General features: G+C 52.9%; 6 protein-coding genes across 6 annotated transcripts; 3 read left to right on the top strand and 3 right to left on the bottom strand.

Annotated features, from left to right (window-relative positions):
- Positions 1 to 73: 73 nt before the first annotated feature.
- On the top strand, positions 74 to 974 carry B0H65DRAFT_45296 (uncharacterized protein). Its single transcript, XM_062826128.1, has 3 exons — positions 74 to 172; positions 229 to 288; positions 366 to 974. Exons 1-3 carry the CDS (start codon positions 143 to 145, stop codon positions 531 to 533), a joined length of 258 nt encoding a protein of 85 aa, XP_062686740.1. The 5' UTR covers positions 74 to 142; the 3' UTR covers positions 534 to 974.
- A 131-nt stretch (positions 975 to 1,105) lies between these two features.
- B0H65DRAFT_413950 (uncharacterized protein) lies at positions 1,106 to 1,615 on the bottom strand (the record flags this gene model as incomplete). The annotated part of the gene is made up of 1 exon (XM_062823878.1): positions 1,106 to 1,615. The coding sequence occupies one exon, from the start codon at positions 1,613 to 1,615 to the stop codon at positions 1,106 to 1,108; it is 510 nt and encodes a 169-aa protein (XP_062686739.1).
- A 213-nt stretch (positions 1,616 to 1,828) lies between these two features.
- Positions 1,829 to 3,369, top strand: B0H65DRAFT_438606 (PRP38 family-domain-containing protein; the record flags this gene model as incomplete). Its single annotated transcript, XM_062825379.1, has 4 exons — positions 1,829 to 1,864; positions 2,235 to 2,258; positions 2,504 to 3,199; positions 3,262 to 3,369. 4 exons carry the CDS (start codon positions 1,829 to 1,831, stop codon positions 3,367 to 3,369), a joined length of 864 nt encoding a protein of 287 aa, XP_062686738.1.
- A 1,866-nt stretch (positions 3,370 to 5,235) lies between these two features.
- On the top strand, positions 5,236 to 7,500 carry B0H65DRAFT_45216 (amidase signature domain-containing protein). Its single transcript, XM_062826086.1, has 3 exons — positions 5,236 to 5,436; positions 5,500 to 5,776; positions 5,854 to 7,500. The coding sequence occupies exons 2-3, from the start codon at positions 5,668 to 5,670 to the stop codon at positions 7,362 to 7,364; spliced, it is 1,620 nt and encodes a 539-aa protein (XP_062686737.1). The 5' UTR covers positions 5,236 to 5,436; positions 5,500 to 5,667; the 3' UTR covers positions 7,365 to 7,500.
- On the bottom strand, positions 7,497 to 9,282 carry B0H65DRAFT_45169 (uncharacterized protein). The gene is made up of 3 exons (XM_062826065.1): positions 9,085 to 9,282; positions 8,493 to 8,856; positions 7,497 to 8,327 (listed from the first exon to the last, which is right to left on the bottom strand). Exons 1-3 carry the CDS (start codon positions 9,157 to 9,159, stop codon positions 7,630 to 7,632), a joined length of 1,137 nt encoding a protein of 378 aa, XP_062686736.1. The 5' UTR covers positions 9,160 to 9,282; the 3' UTR covers positions 7,497 to 7,629.
- Positions 9,283 to 9,866: 584 nt separating this feature from the next.
- Positions 9,867 to 10,445, bottom strand: B0H65DRAFT_417278 (uncharacterized protein; the record flags this gene model as incomplete). The annotated part of the gene is made up of 1 exon (XM_062824082.1): positions 9,867 to 10,445. The coding sequence occupies one exon, from the start codon at positions 10,443 to 10,445 to the stop codon at positions 9,867 to 9,869; it is 579 nt and encodes a 192-aa protein (XP_062686735.1).
- Positions 10,446 to 12,153: the final 1,708 nt, after the last annotated feature.

The raw sequence follows: 12,153 nt of genomic DNA, 5'->3' as shown, positions 1-12,153 counted from the left end.
CAGCCTCGTCTTCCCTACTCGGTCATCTGTCTCTGTTATTAGTTATTGGCTTTGCATCATAAACGGCGATCCCTTCAAATCACTCGATTGCTTTTCCACCTGATAGAATCATACAACGTTTGAACGTCTGCCAACACACGAGATGGACGGATGCTACTGCGCAAACTATTACGTTAGTCCACCCCCAACTCAACCACGGCGTCCAGATGTTGACCTGACTTCTTGCAGGGTTCGATCCGTTGCAACAATGTGGTGATGAGGTTCGGTGACCGGTGCAAGATGTGCATGGTAGGTAGCTCCGTGGGACAAGGAAACTTGGGCAGACAAAGGATAGTCAAGCTAACCTGATCCCTTCCTCCTCGCAGTTGCAAAAGAGCGGTGCTTCACTCAGCCGTGGCCTCCTACCCGAGCATATGAACCTCTGGATAGGATCCTCTTCGACGCAGATGGACAAGCACCGGGCTAGTTCTAAGAGTAGTTCTCAAAGCTCTGCGAGGTCGTCGCAGCAGTCTTTGTTAGACAGAAGGCAGTGACTGGGTGGAGTGCTTGGTACGATCGAAGAAACATAGCGACGTTTGCGGGACGAGTCGTTAAGAAACAGGGAGGAACGAACAGACGGCCGAGGAACAGGTTTCCGATGTCCGAATAATTGGGAATACCACATGGAAAGAAATATGTGGAGATGGCAGCGGGTGCATTGACAAGGAGTTGGGACTGGGTATAACAACAATCTTGAACTTGACTGCAGGAAGGTCGGGCAGCGAAAGGGAATCCTTCCCCGATGCAAGGCTCAACGATCTCTCCGTTCTCCCAAGTTGAGCAGCTGGGGAAGGCGTTTGGCATTAGGGGGATGTTTTGATGGAAAAAAGTAATCGCTCTCCTTTTTTGTCCTTTGTTTAGATATCCACTAGGAAGCTAAGGAACATATGGCTGTTTCATCCGCAAGGATTTAATGGCGACAAGATGTCAAGAGAAGAAAACAATCATTGACTGGATATACACATACCAGAAACGTCCCATTCATGTCCGTGATATTTCATCCTCAAGGCCAGCCAGAGGTTAGGCATGGATCATATCATGATGGTGTTTTGTCACCATTATTGTCTCACCACAGTCGCCGTTGATAATATCCCCTCTCTCCAGGCTGTGCCAGCCTCTTGATCTCTTCTTTGATTAACCTTCGCCTCTCTGCCGGACTGACTGCTTTCTCGGTGCGCTTGTCTGGATCGGGGTGTTCGAGCATTCCCTCTGGGATTTCGATCGAGGTGCTTTCGCTTGTCCCTTCTTGTTCCGCGTGGTTTGGTGTTGTGCTGTAATCCTCTTGTTGTTGCTGTCCCTGCTGAACCAACAAGCCCTGTTGCTGCTTCTCTTGCTGCTTCTTCAGTTGCTGCTGTTCTCTGTACTTTTGGGCTCTGGCTGATGATGTCTTTTTATTTTTCGTTTTCTCTGGCGTCGACTCTGGTGCTGGTTCCAGTGCCGGTATTGGCTTCTGTTGATTCTCCTCTTTTGTTGCTGAAGCTTCGTGGATTTCTTTGGGCGGAGTGGGTTTGATCTCTATGACAACCCCATCGTCGTGTACCGGGATAATGGTGCCATCAGGTAACTCGGTGGTCATCTTTTTGAATTGATCGGGTAAATATGTTTTTGGAGACGGCCTTGGAGTTGGCTTGATGGCGGCGCGGAGGTCCCGCAGTGTTCGTTGCTGGATTGCATATCCGCTTAAAAAGAGGGCTGCTGTGAAGATAAATACTGTTTTCGAACAAAGTGACCACGTCAGTCGGAAGAATGTACTTGGACGAGGAGGTCCGTTGGTGGGAGAAGCATACCGATGCCCGATGAGAAGGCGATTGATACTTGTGCCGAAGTGAGTAGCATGGTTTATGTATTTACTGTTTGGTGGCTGCGAGTAGTGTGCACACAGTGAGGCTATGAGATGCAATCTTTGAAGCCAAAGTCCGAATGTAAACAAACGTGGATTTATCACCAACAAAACACCGAATGAGCGAGAGGTACACATGCAAGTTACCTTGAGTCCTGTGCATGAAGAACTATTTTCACATTCCCGTCTCCATCCTCGTATCCTCCCCCCGTCTCTCCCAACCCCTCCTTTCACGCGCCGCACTCCGCGTTTGAGGCTGTCGCTTGTCGCTTCATTGGAAGATCTCAGCTGCCAGTCACAGTACGAGGGGCACCCAGACCTTGGGCGCTTATCGCTTATCGATAACCGGTAATAGGGCAACCTGAAGTGGACTCGGAAGGTAAGGTATGACGATTGGCGGCTTGGCGCGTTGAATTGCCTGCCGCCAACGCTCGCCGTGGTTGCTTGTGAGACTTGGCGTTGCCAATCATTCGAACCTCGACCTCGAATTCCACTGTCAACAACTTTTGGTTTTCTTCCTGTCCGTAGGAAACAATTCCGAACTGTGCGCAACACCACAAGCACAAAGCCACAATCACCGAATACTTCACATACTGCGCACACTACATACCTGCATACGACAAGAAAATGAGCAAATCCGAATTTCACCGTGCCGATGAGCGGCGCTTCCTCGACGAGCGTGGCTCCTCGGGCCCGCTCGCGCCCAACGGCCTCAACCCTGCCACTATAATGGAAAAGGCGGTTCGCGAACGCATCATCGACAGTTACTTTTACAAGGAGCAGTGTTTCGGTGTCAACGAAGCCGACATTGTGGACCGCGTTGTCGAGCACGTCGACTTCATCGGCGGCGTCTACGGCACCGTCCAGAAACCCTCGCCCTTCCTCTGCCTCGCCTTCAAGTTGCTGCAGCTCGCGCCCTCCGACGACATCCTAAACGAGTATCTACAATTTGGCGGTGAAAAGTTCAAGTACCTGCGCGCGCTGGCACTGTTTTATATCCGTCTGACGAGGAAGGACCAGGACGTGTACAAGACGCTGGAGCCGTTTCTGGAAGACAGGCGGAAACTGAGGAGGAAGGGGAGAAACGGGACCAGTCTGACGTATGTGGATGTTTTTGTCGACGACCTGTTGACGAAAGATCGCGTTTGCGCAACGAGTCTGTGGAAGATGCGGAAGAGGGACATCCTGGAAGATCTGGACATACTCGAACCGCGCGTCAGTCCGTTGGGCAACATCGAAGATCTCTTAGAAGAGGAGGATGAGGAAATGCGCAAAGCAGAGGAGGAGCAGAATAATAACGGCAGCGAAAGCGAGGGAGAGGTCAGGTCAAGGACACGTTCAAGGTCCAGATCGAGATCAAGATCAAGATCGCGCACGCCTAGGTCCAGGTCGAGGTCGAGATCTTATTCCCGGTCCCGATCACCGGTCAGGAGGAGAAGCTCACGGACGAGATCGAGATCGAGATCAAGGACACCGGAAGACCGCAATGACAAGGAGAAGATGGATATCGACGGACCAGAATAACACCAACGGACTCGCGAGCGAAGCTCTTCACGTGGAGGTAGGGATGTAATGCCCGACACTCGTACGTTTCCCGGGCGAGGGTCTGATATCCTGCTTGATATGCGAGACTTGGAACAAAGGTGCAGACCCCTTTTCAAGCAGGGATCTTGAGGAGCATTTTAGACACCATGTGCGTTCAAGGTCAGATGTGAGCGGTGCCGACAGTTGTGGCTATAACCCGCCATTCCATGCGTCAACGTTACCATTCGGGACTCCAGCAGGGTCGGTATCCCATACTCACTGACGGCTTTAGAGTTCCGCTACATGGTAGAGTCATCGATCAGGGTCTTAAAGGCGACCTTCCGCCCGTCCCACCTAGGTGCATCAGTATGGCTGCTTTGAACTCACGGACCAGCGAATGCGTTCCCCTGAACTCCGGTCGTCACCAACATGACCGCCTCATCCACGGCGGAAGCAACGGGCATAATTATGATGCATGTTGGTTCCAGCCCGAAGTGTACAGATATTCACAGTCCGGCATCATGCACCACCAATTTATGGAAAAGATGTGGTAATGTCAAGACTCAGCCTTTAGAACTTACAACTATAAGACAAGCCATTGCCCGTGCAATTTCTCCGATGAATTCCCTTTCCATCTCCAAAACCAAATTCACCGTCACCATCAAAGACCATCTTTTGATTCTTCGCTTATTTTTGGTTCTCATCAAAATAAGAGTCCAATACCCACGACCACATCCTGGCGGATTCCCTCTGCCGCTCCGCTAAAATAACCCATGAGCAGCGCGAAAGACCTCCTCAAAGGAAGTGATCCCATCCATCTCATTTGGCCTATTCTTCCTTCTCTTTTCATTTGTTTCTCCATCCTCCTAGGCCTTTCTGCGAGACAATGGCCGAGTTTCAAGCCGTCTACACCACTTTCGGTGATATCACCAAACGACTCGACAAGATAAACAGGACCTCCGCGTACGTTATCTCTCTCTTGTACGAATGGAATCCATTTGCTAACTTTTACAAGAAAAATTGTATATCACATGCAGAGATGCTCAGCATGGTACAAGGTAAGTCTCCGACTACGAGTGACTCCTTGAGATTGGCACGTTGGCTAATGACATTTTCCTTTAGAATCATCCGCGAGTGAGGAAATGGTGGGCAGCCGCTTGCTTGGCCGTCACGATATTCGCGGCATTACAGGTCTGGAGAACAGGTCCCACTCCCGTGCGGCAGACGCAGCGTAATAACGATGGTCTCTCTTCGGATCAACAACCAGTCAGGGAGAACCGTCACGAGATTGTGACAGAGAGAACCCCCGTCACCCATCTCCTATGCTTCATGTCCGGTTTATACCCCCACGAAGTCCTATGGGTCCGCAACACTGTTTCTGCTTGGTTTAGCGGAGTGGGATGGGGAGATGTCGCCTGGTGGTGGTGGTCATATGTTGGGGGGCCACCGATTGGGGGACCATAACAAGGTCAAGAAACCTGAAGGTGGCCTTCTGGTCTGCTACCTAGGGAACTCACGAAACACTACTGGCTGGTGTTGCAGTCCTTTTGTCATTGATCGAATCATCACTGGTGTTTTTCATTCTGTTTCCTGTCACTGCTTTAAGATCATCGATTTATTCTGGAGTTAAAATCAAAGGGTAGCAACGCTTCAACAACATCATGCAGCAACTTCGCTATCTACTGTGGTAGACATTCTTACCAACACGACATTCCTGTTTCTAGGTTTCAAGGTGGATTCAAACCTAGATTCTTAACAGTTCTTACTCCCACACGACCATTTGGTCCGTTACAAAAGCCTAGATAGTTGTAATGACAAACCCAGACTTCATTCCTTGACTTACAAGTCTCCTGGCACGTTTGAGGTTCCCGACAACGTGAAAGTCCATGTGAGAACAAACCACTCAAGAAGGACCACCAATACTTATAGCTCTAGCTCTTGACTGCTAAGAAATTTCTCCCCATTCTCTGTCATCTTCACGAAAAACAGGTAGCCATCCCTACGAGCATTTACCTTAAGTTCATGTAAACCCAGTATGTCTAGCTCACATCCCCCGACTTCAAGAGACAGCCACAGCCAACCCTAACCCTTATCAGCTTTACCCCAGCAACATATTGCCCGGGAATTCCCCTCTTGAGCTCTCCAAGCTCCGTCCGAAACTCTCGCGATTCCCGACCACGGCGAAAGACAGAAACATGGTGATCCGACACCGCAACCGACCCAATTGAGCGCCAAATCGAGCTGGGTCGTGACCAAGAAACCACATGTCAGCTAGAACTGGGCGGCTGCGGGGCCTGTGTCTGCGCCATGTGAGCTCGACAAGGCAAACGTCGCCCATCCAGCGACGCTTCCTGAATCAGTTTATATCTAGAGGTACCGTACCGGATATCTGTGGACTTTTATTTGCATAGAGGTATATATTCGCTAACAAGAGCCTTTCTGGTTCGTAGTACAACAAGGTGACCAACCCGCGCTCGAACAGCAGCACTTCCGTCTCGCCGTCAAGGACAACATCGCCACGGTCTCTCCCAACCCCGAAGAGGAAACACCTCTAACGACGACATGCGGCTCCAACTTCCTCGCCAACTACCGCAGCCCCTTTGAGGCTACCATCGTCACCCAGATGCGATCGCGTGGCGCGCACTTGGTTGGCAAGACCAATTTGGATGAGTTCGGCATGGGTAGCCACTCGGTACACACGGCCTTTGGAGCAGTCGCGCAGGAGTGGGAGCAGGAACAACAAGCAGTCAAGCACTCGGCAGGTGGCAGCTCGGGCGGAAGTGCCGTAGCGGTAGCCACCGACGAAGCGGACATTGCCCTCGGTACCGACACGGGCGGCTCAGTGCGGTTGCCGGCCGCGTACACGGGCGTGGTGGGATTCAAGCCCTCGTACGGGATGCTCTCGCGCTACGGCCTGGTTCCCTACGCCAACTCGCTCGACACGGTAGGGTTGCTGGCGAAGGAAGTGCGGCCCATTGCCGAGCTTATTCTCGGATCGGGAGAGGCAAAAGGCCTCTGGGCCGAGCACGACCCACTCGATCCCACGAGCCTCTCCCCGGCAGCGCGCAGACGATGCGCCAGCCAACGGGACTGCTACCACGGCGGTCCTCTTTCCTCCCGGGACCCATACCCGCTCAAGAACCTCAAGTTCGGCCTCCCGCTCGAGTACAACATCACGGAGCTCTCGCCCTCGATCCGACACGCCTGGTCCGCCGCCGCCGCCAAACTGCAATCCCTCGGCGCGCGCCTCGTCCCCGTCTCCCTGCCCTCGACCCGCCACGCCCTGTCGGCGTACTACGTCATCGCGCCCGCCGAGGCCTCGTCCAACCTGGCCAAGTACGACGGCATCCGGTACGGCACGCGGTTTACCTCTCCGACCGAGAGCGATGCTGCCACCTCGGAAGGATTAAAAGGACAAGAAGAAGGAATCCTCTACGCCCGCGCCCGCGCCGCTGGCTTCGGCGACGAAGTCAAGCGCCGTATCCTCCTGGGCGCGTACACCCTTTCGTCCGCCGCCATGGATAATTACTTCCTCAAAGCGCAGAAGGTGCGGCGGCTGGTAAGGCGGGATTTCAATCGCGTTTTTGCGCTGCCTAACCCTCTTCTGGATAAGCCGGAAAGTTTTGAGCTCAGTGAGCTGCCGGAGACGGTCGGGCTGGAGGATAAGTGGGGTCCTACCGAGGTGGACTTTTTGCTGTGTCCTACGGCGCCGACGACGGCACCCAGGTTGGAGGAGGTGCTGAGCGAGGAGGAGAAGGATCCGGTCAGCGCTTATATGAATGATGTATTTACTGTGCCGGCGAGCTTGGCGGGGTTGCCGGCTATCAGTGTGCCGATGAGGGTTGAGGATCAGGAGGGAACGGGCATGGCTGGATTGCAGCTCATTGGGCAGTATTGGGATGATGCTAGGCTGTTGGCTGTTGCGGAGGCGGTAGCTGGTGTTGTCGGGGAGGAGCTATAGACAAAATGGCGTCTTTAACTCTCGACGTTTGTATAACTAGAAGCACCATGATCGGTGTTAGGGTATTTAGGTTTGTTTACATAGTGATGATACCCCTGAACATCCAGTATTACATCCATATCATTAACCTCCCATAAGGCATAGAGACAAACCCTGACCATACCGTCCATAGACCGAGACATTGATAAACACAAAAAGAAACACCCCCTTACCAACTCCCATCACCAACCTACCTGGGTATCCATCCATCCTCCCGTTCGTCTACTCATTTATGCCCAACCAAGTGCCACTCAAAAACCTTCTCAAAAACCTCCTTCCCGTTCCCGACAATCGTCTCCCCATGACACGGCACAATCGTCTCAAACCCCCACTCATGAATCCTCCGTACACTCTCATTAAACCCCGCCCGATCCCCCCGACTAATCGCATACCACAAAAACCTCTTGATCCCCTTGGCCTCTCCCTCGGTGTTATTCATCCCCTGGAAAATCCTGCCCAACAAACTCCCGTGCGGTTTTTCCGCCTCTGGCACTTTAGAGTATTGCTCAATCGCAGGCAGGTTAAACATGAGATCGGCCTCGATCAAAACCTTATCCGGCTTGTAGAAAAAGACCAGTTCCTTGTTGGGGTGCGAGTGGACGTATTCGTAGTCAAAGTCTTTATCAAAGTCCTCGTCGATTTTTATGGTCTGTTTATTTTCCTTGGTGAAGACGACGGAAAAGGGTTCGTGACCGATACGTTCGTCGTCGGTTATTTTGCTCCGTTTCTCGGGAAGACCCTCCGGTCCGATGATTTTCGCGGAGGGAAAGGCCCGCGCCCATTCGGATACGAAGATGTGGTGCTCGATGTCGGGGGCGATGATGTAGCTCACCTGGCCGGAGCCGAGGGAGGAGACGCGGGAGAGGGCGGAGGGCGTGAGCGAGACGGGGGAGAAGATTGCTAGGGTGTTGTTGGAGAGTTTGACTTTGGGAGAGGGTTGATGTCAGTGTCAGTGTCAGTCAGTTAGGTACAGGTTCCGGGAGGTTGTTACGCATATGTACATTGTAGTGGGATGAAGTGGAAAGGTAATAAGTTGATAGGGTAGGTAGGTTTCAGTTTTGGCAGTTAGGACGGAAAATAATGTCTTACCCAAAGTCCCCCTCCCACCAATCGGGATCTTTCCAAAGCGCAGGAACGGAACAGAAAAAGTGACGACGTTGGGAGTGACGTCCCGAATCACCATCACCTCGTCCGGGTTCGCTGGGACCAGTTTGTTGGACATGTTGGCGGCTTCTATGTCTTTTCGTCCGATTCCCGGGCGGAAGTAGACTACGGCTCCTACGGAGGCGGCGGCGAGGGTGAAGATGACGGTTGCGATGATGGGCTTTGTCGAAGCCGTTTTGTTGGTATTTGAAGGTGGAGGGGTTTTGAAGGTGCCGCGGGGAGAGAAAGGGGGGTATTTGGAGGGTTTGGTGGTGCTAAATAAGAGGCTGCTGCTGCTGGCGATGGGATACTGGTTGGATGGATGGTGTTAATTGGTGATGTTGTGTTTGGTTTATATCGAGGGAGTCGATGATAAGAGTCAGACCGAAGATGAAGACAAGATGTGTAAGCTGAGTAAAACAAGAGGTGTGAACGTGATGGGAAATTCGTGGCAGTGACACGAGAATTTGGAATGATTTATTACAACCTCAAATGGGAGGGTGGTTTCTTATCATATGATTGGATCATGGTCACTTACACCCATTCTCAAGGAGGCTGTGTAGCATTTGGAAAACAGCAACGGATCGCAGACGCGTCCGGGCAGCCTCGGCATCGTGATTACTTGTACGGAATCTTATCAACTCTTGGGCAAAAGAAGGGATTCCGTGGTGAGGGTGTCGTAGTGTCGTCGAAAGGAGATAATCCATGTGATTGGAGGAGGCCAGTGACATCATGGCTACGCATGGCTACGGGACCTCGGCCGCATGGGGACCTGCAGTCCACTTTAGCGCTGGTTTGGGTATGCGGGGCCGTTGACGATGGAGCCATAACGGGGGGGGGGGGGGGGGGGTTCGGGGACTTTTCGGTCGTTCCAGGCCTCGCGAACCCCTGAATTAGCAGGCAGTTGAGCACTTGCAGCGGGCGGAATTTGCTCCGGTCGGTGCTCCGGTCGTTTCCACGGGCAACTTCTGAGACATCATCATGGAACCTCATCGGCGGAAGTCTTGACTCTCAATCTCCGTTCCGCAAGGTTGCATTTCAAGGGACCTTCCGAAATCTTACCCTTGTGAGAATGTCTCAGTTTCTACGATTACTCCTTTGTCAATCTTCAGGAGTTCATGTGTGAGGCCGGTATTTCAAAGCATCCATCAACTCCATTAACTCCTAGGTAAGGTACTCAAAACATGACAAAACAAGAATGACGAAAGATGAGAAAAATAACCAGATAACACACAAGATACCCCTTAAGAACAGAGAAACAAAACATCTTCTATCCCCCAAACCTTAACTGTTGTACCCGATATTCCCCCAACATCCCCCTCATTGTGTTCTCCTAATCATCAACGGCGTCCCATCGGCATCATACACCCCCGTCCCATTCCTCCATGTACTACCACCATAATCACTCCCAAACAGAAGAGGGTGTACCACATAGTCATTCATCAATCCCAACAGGAACTCCAGCGGCGGCTCAAACCAGAACCTATGATCAACCTTCATAGGCGACCATCCCGGGTACGGTTCCCTCCCGATCAAGCTGCGCAAGTACGGCCTACGCCAGTTGTTCGCATTCATCCACACCCGCCTTTCCTGCAAGACGGCGTAGTATGTCAGCGTCATGCCTACGAAGAGGAGGGTGACGGTGAAGCCGACGAGCGATGAGGCCGTGAGCCAGGACGGGATGCCTAGCTCTGGCCTCTTTAAGCCTGTGTAGATATCCGTTGTCGGGGCTGCTGTCTTCTTCTTGGTTCTGGACTCCTCCCAGTGACGGTATCGTCTGACGGCAACTTGACCGTAGTACTTGCCCCAGCTGAGCAGGAACTGCGGCAACCGCAGGATGGCGAGGATGCCCGAGACGCCCACCGTAACGAAGTGGTAGGGCTGGATGCTGACCAGCATGGCGAACCAGAGCAGCGCCGTCATGATGTAGCAAAGCGCTGTTTGGACTTCGGGGAAGTGTTGGTGGTTGTGGCCGTGGTACAACGACGATAGTACAGGCTGAGAGGTTGTTGTGAGTTGTTGCGCCTTCTTCGGCCTCTGGCAATCCAGACACGTCGGTCCCTGATTCGTAACCCTCCTCACGACACTCGGCGCAAAGAACTTCAACAAAGCGCAGAAACACAACTTCTCGCCTCTTCGCTCCGGTAACCTTCCAACCTCCAAGTTCACCAGCGTCTTGGTCACCTGCTTCTCCACCACCTGCCTCTGGCGCGTCTCATCGAGATCCAGTTCCCTCTCAAGCAACCTCGTCCGGCCCCGGCTCCAAGCCAACCACTCCCTGAACCTGTCCATCAACTCCTTATGAGTCCTCCTCGCAGCAACCGCATCATCAGCCGATCCTTCAGAGGAAGCAACCCTCCCATTAAACTCCTTCTCCAACCCATCAATCATCCGTTCCAGCTTATCCTGCTTCCCCATCTGCTCAGCCAGCTGCTGTTTCATCGTATTCCTCACCACCACCCTCTCCGCATCCGTCGTCCCATCTCCTCCCCCTTCTCCCTCCTGCAACGCCCTCCTCGCCTCCGCCAACAACCTATCCAGCTGCTCCTGACTCAACGCGCTCGCGCTCCCAACAGGCATAGGAATCATCTCCATGAAATCATCAATCACCTTCACCAGCTTCTGGCTCCCATCAGCCGACAACTTTTTAACCAACGGCTCACCACAGTCGTCATACGACGTATCCGAGGCACTATCAGACGCAGACGAAGACGCCGACGAAGACGCCGCCGCTTGTGCAAGGCGACTCCTATACTCATCCAACACCCTCTTCTGGCTCTCCTGCTCCTCTTGCAACTCAGCAATAGTCCTCTTCATTCTCGCCAGCTGCGCCTCGTTAGTCCCCGCCTCGCGGAGGAGCGTGTCGATGCGCTCTTCGTTATCTGCGATCTGGGTTTTCTTGGCCGAGATGTCCTCGTTGAGATTACCGATCTCAGATTGGAGAGACGCGATCTCGGCTTCGCAGGCCAAGAGGCGGGCGTGCGTGGCGGCGGCGGAGCGGGCGAGTTCTTCTTGGGAGGTGGTGCTGGAGGAGGCGAGCAGGTCGTAGGCTTGTTGGCGCTCGGCGAGTTGGGATTTGTAGGAGGTGAGTTCGGACTCGAGGTGGTCGATGGCTGCTTGTTTTGCGTCGAGGGCGGTTTGTTTGGTGGTGAGTTCTTGCGTGAGGAGGGCGATTTGTTCGTCGCGTTGGGAGACGTTGGCGCCTTCCTTGGTTAGGGCTTGGGAAAGGCTTTGGATGTCGGCTTGGAGACCGTCCCGCTCTTCTCGCAAGCTGGCCAGCTCATTTTTGTTCTTGAACAATTGACTGTTCAGCTCCGTGACCTCGTCACCCAACCGGTCAAGCGAATCGCCTTCCTTAGCGGCACGATTTCGCAATCCGGTGTTTGTCTCCTCGAGGCTTTTGTTTCTAGCTTTCTGCTTATCCAACTCGATTTGCGCTGCGATCTCGGACTTCGTAAGCTCCAGGATCTTATCCTCGCGGAGGTCTAATGATTTCCTTCGGCGACCGACTTCTCCCTGAAGCTGCTCAACCTTCTCCGTAAGAGCAGTCTTCTCCTTCTCGAGTTTCTCCAACGAAGTTTCCTTGGCAGCAATGCTACGCTTAAGC

The sequence above is a fragment of the Neurospora tetraspora genome (genome assembly GCF_033439725.1).
Source record: "Neurospora tetraspora strain CBS 560.94 chromosome Unknown B0H65scaffold_1, whole genome shotgun sequence".
Classification (NCBI taxonomy): Eukaryota; Fungi; Ascomycota; class Sordariomycetes; order Sordariales; family Sordariaceae; genus Neurospora; species Neurospora tetraspora.
The sequence above is the reverse complement of the archived record's forward strand: the minus strand, read 5'-3'. Positions and strand labels throughout refer to the sequence as shown.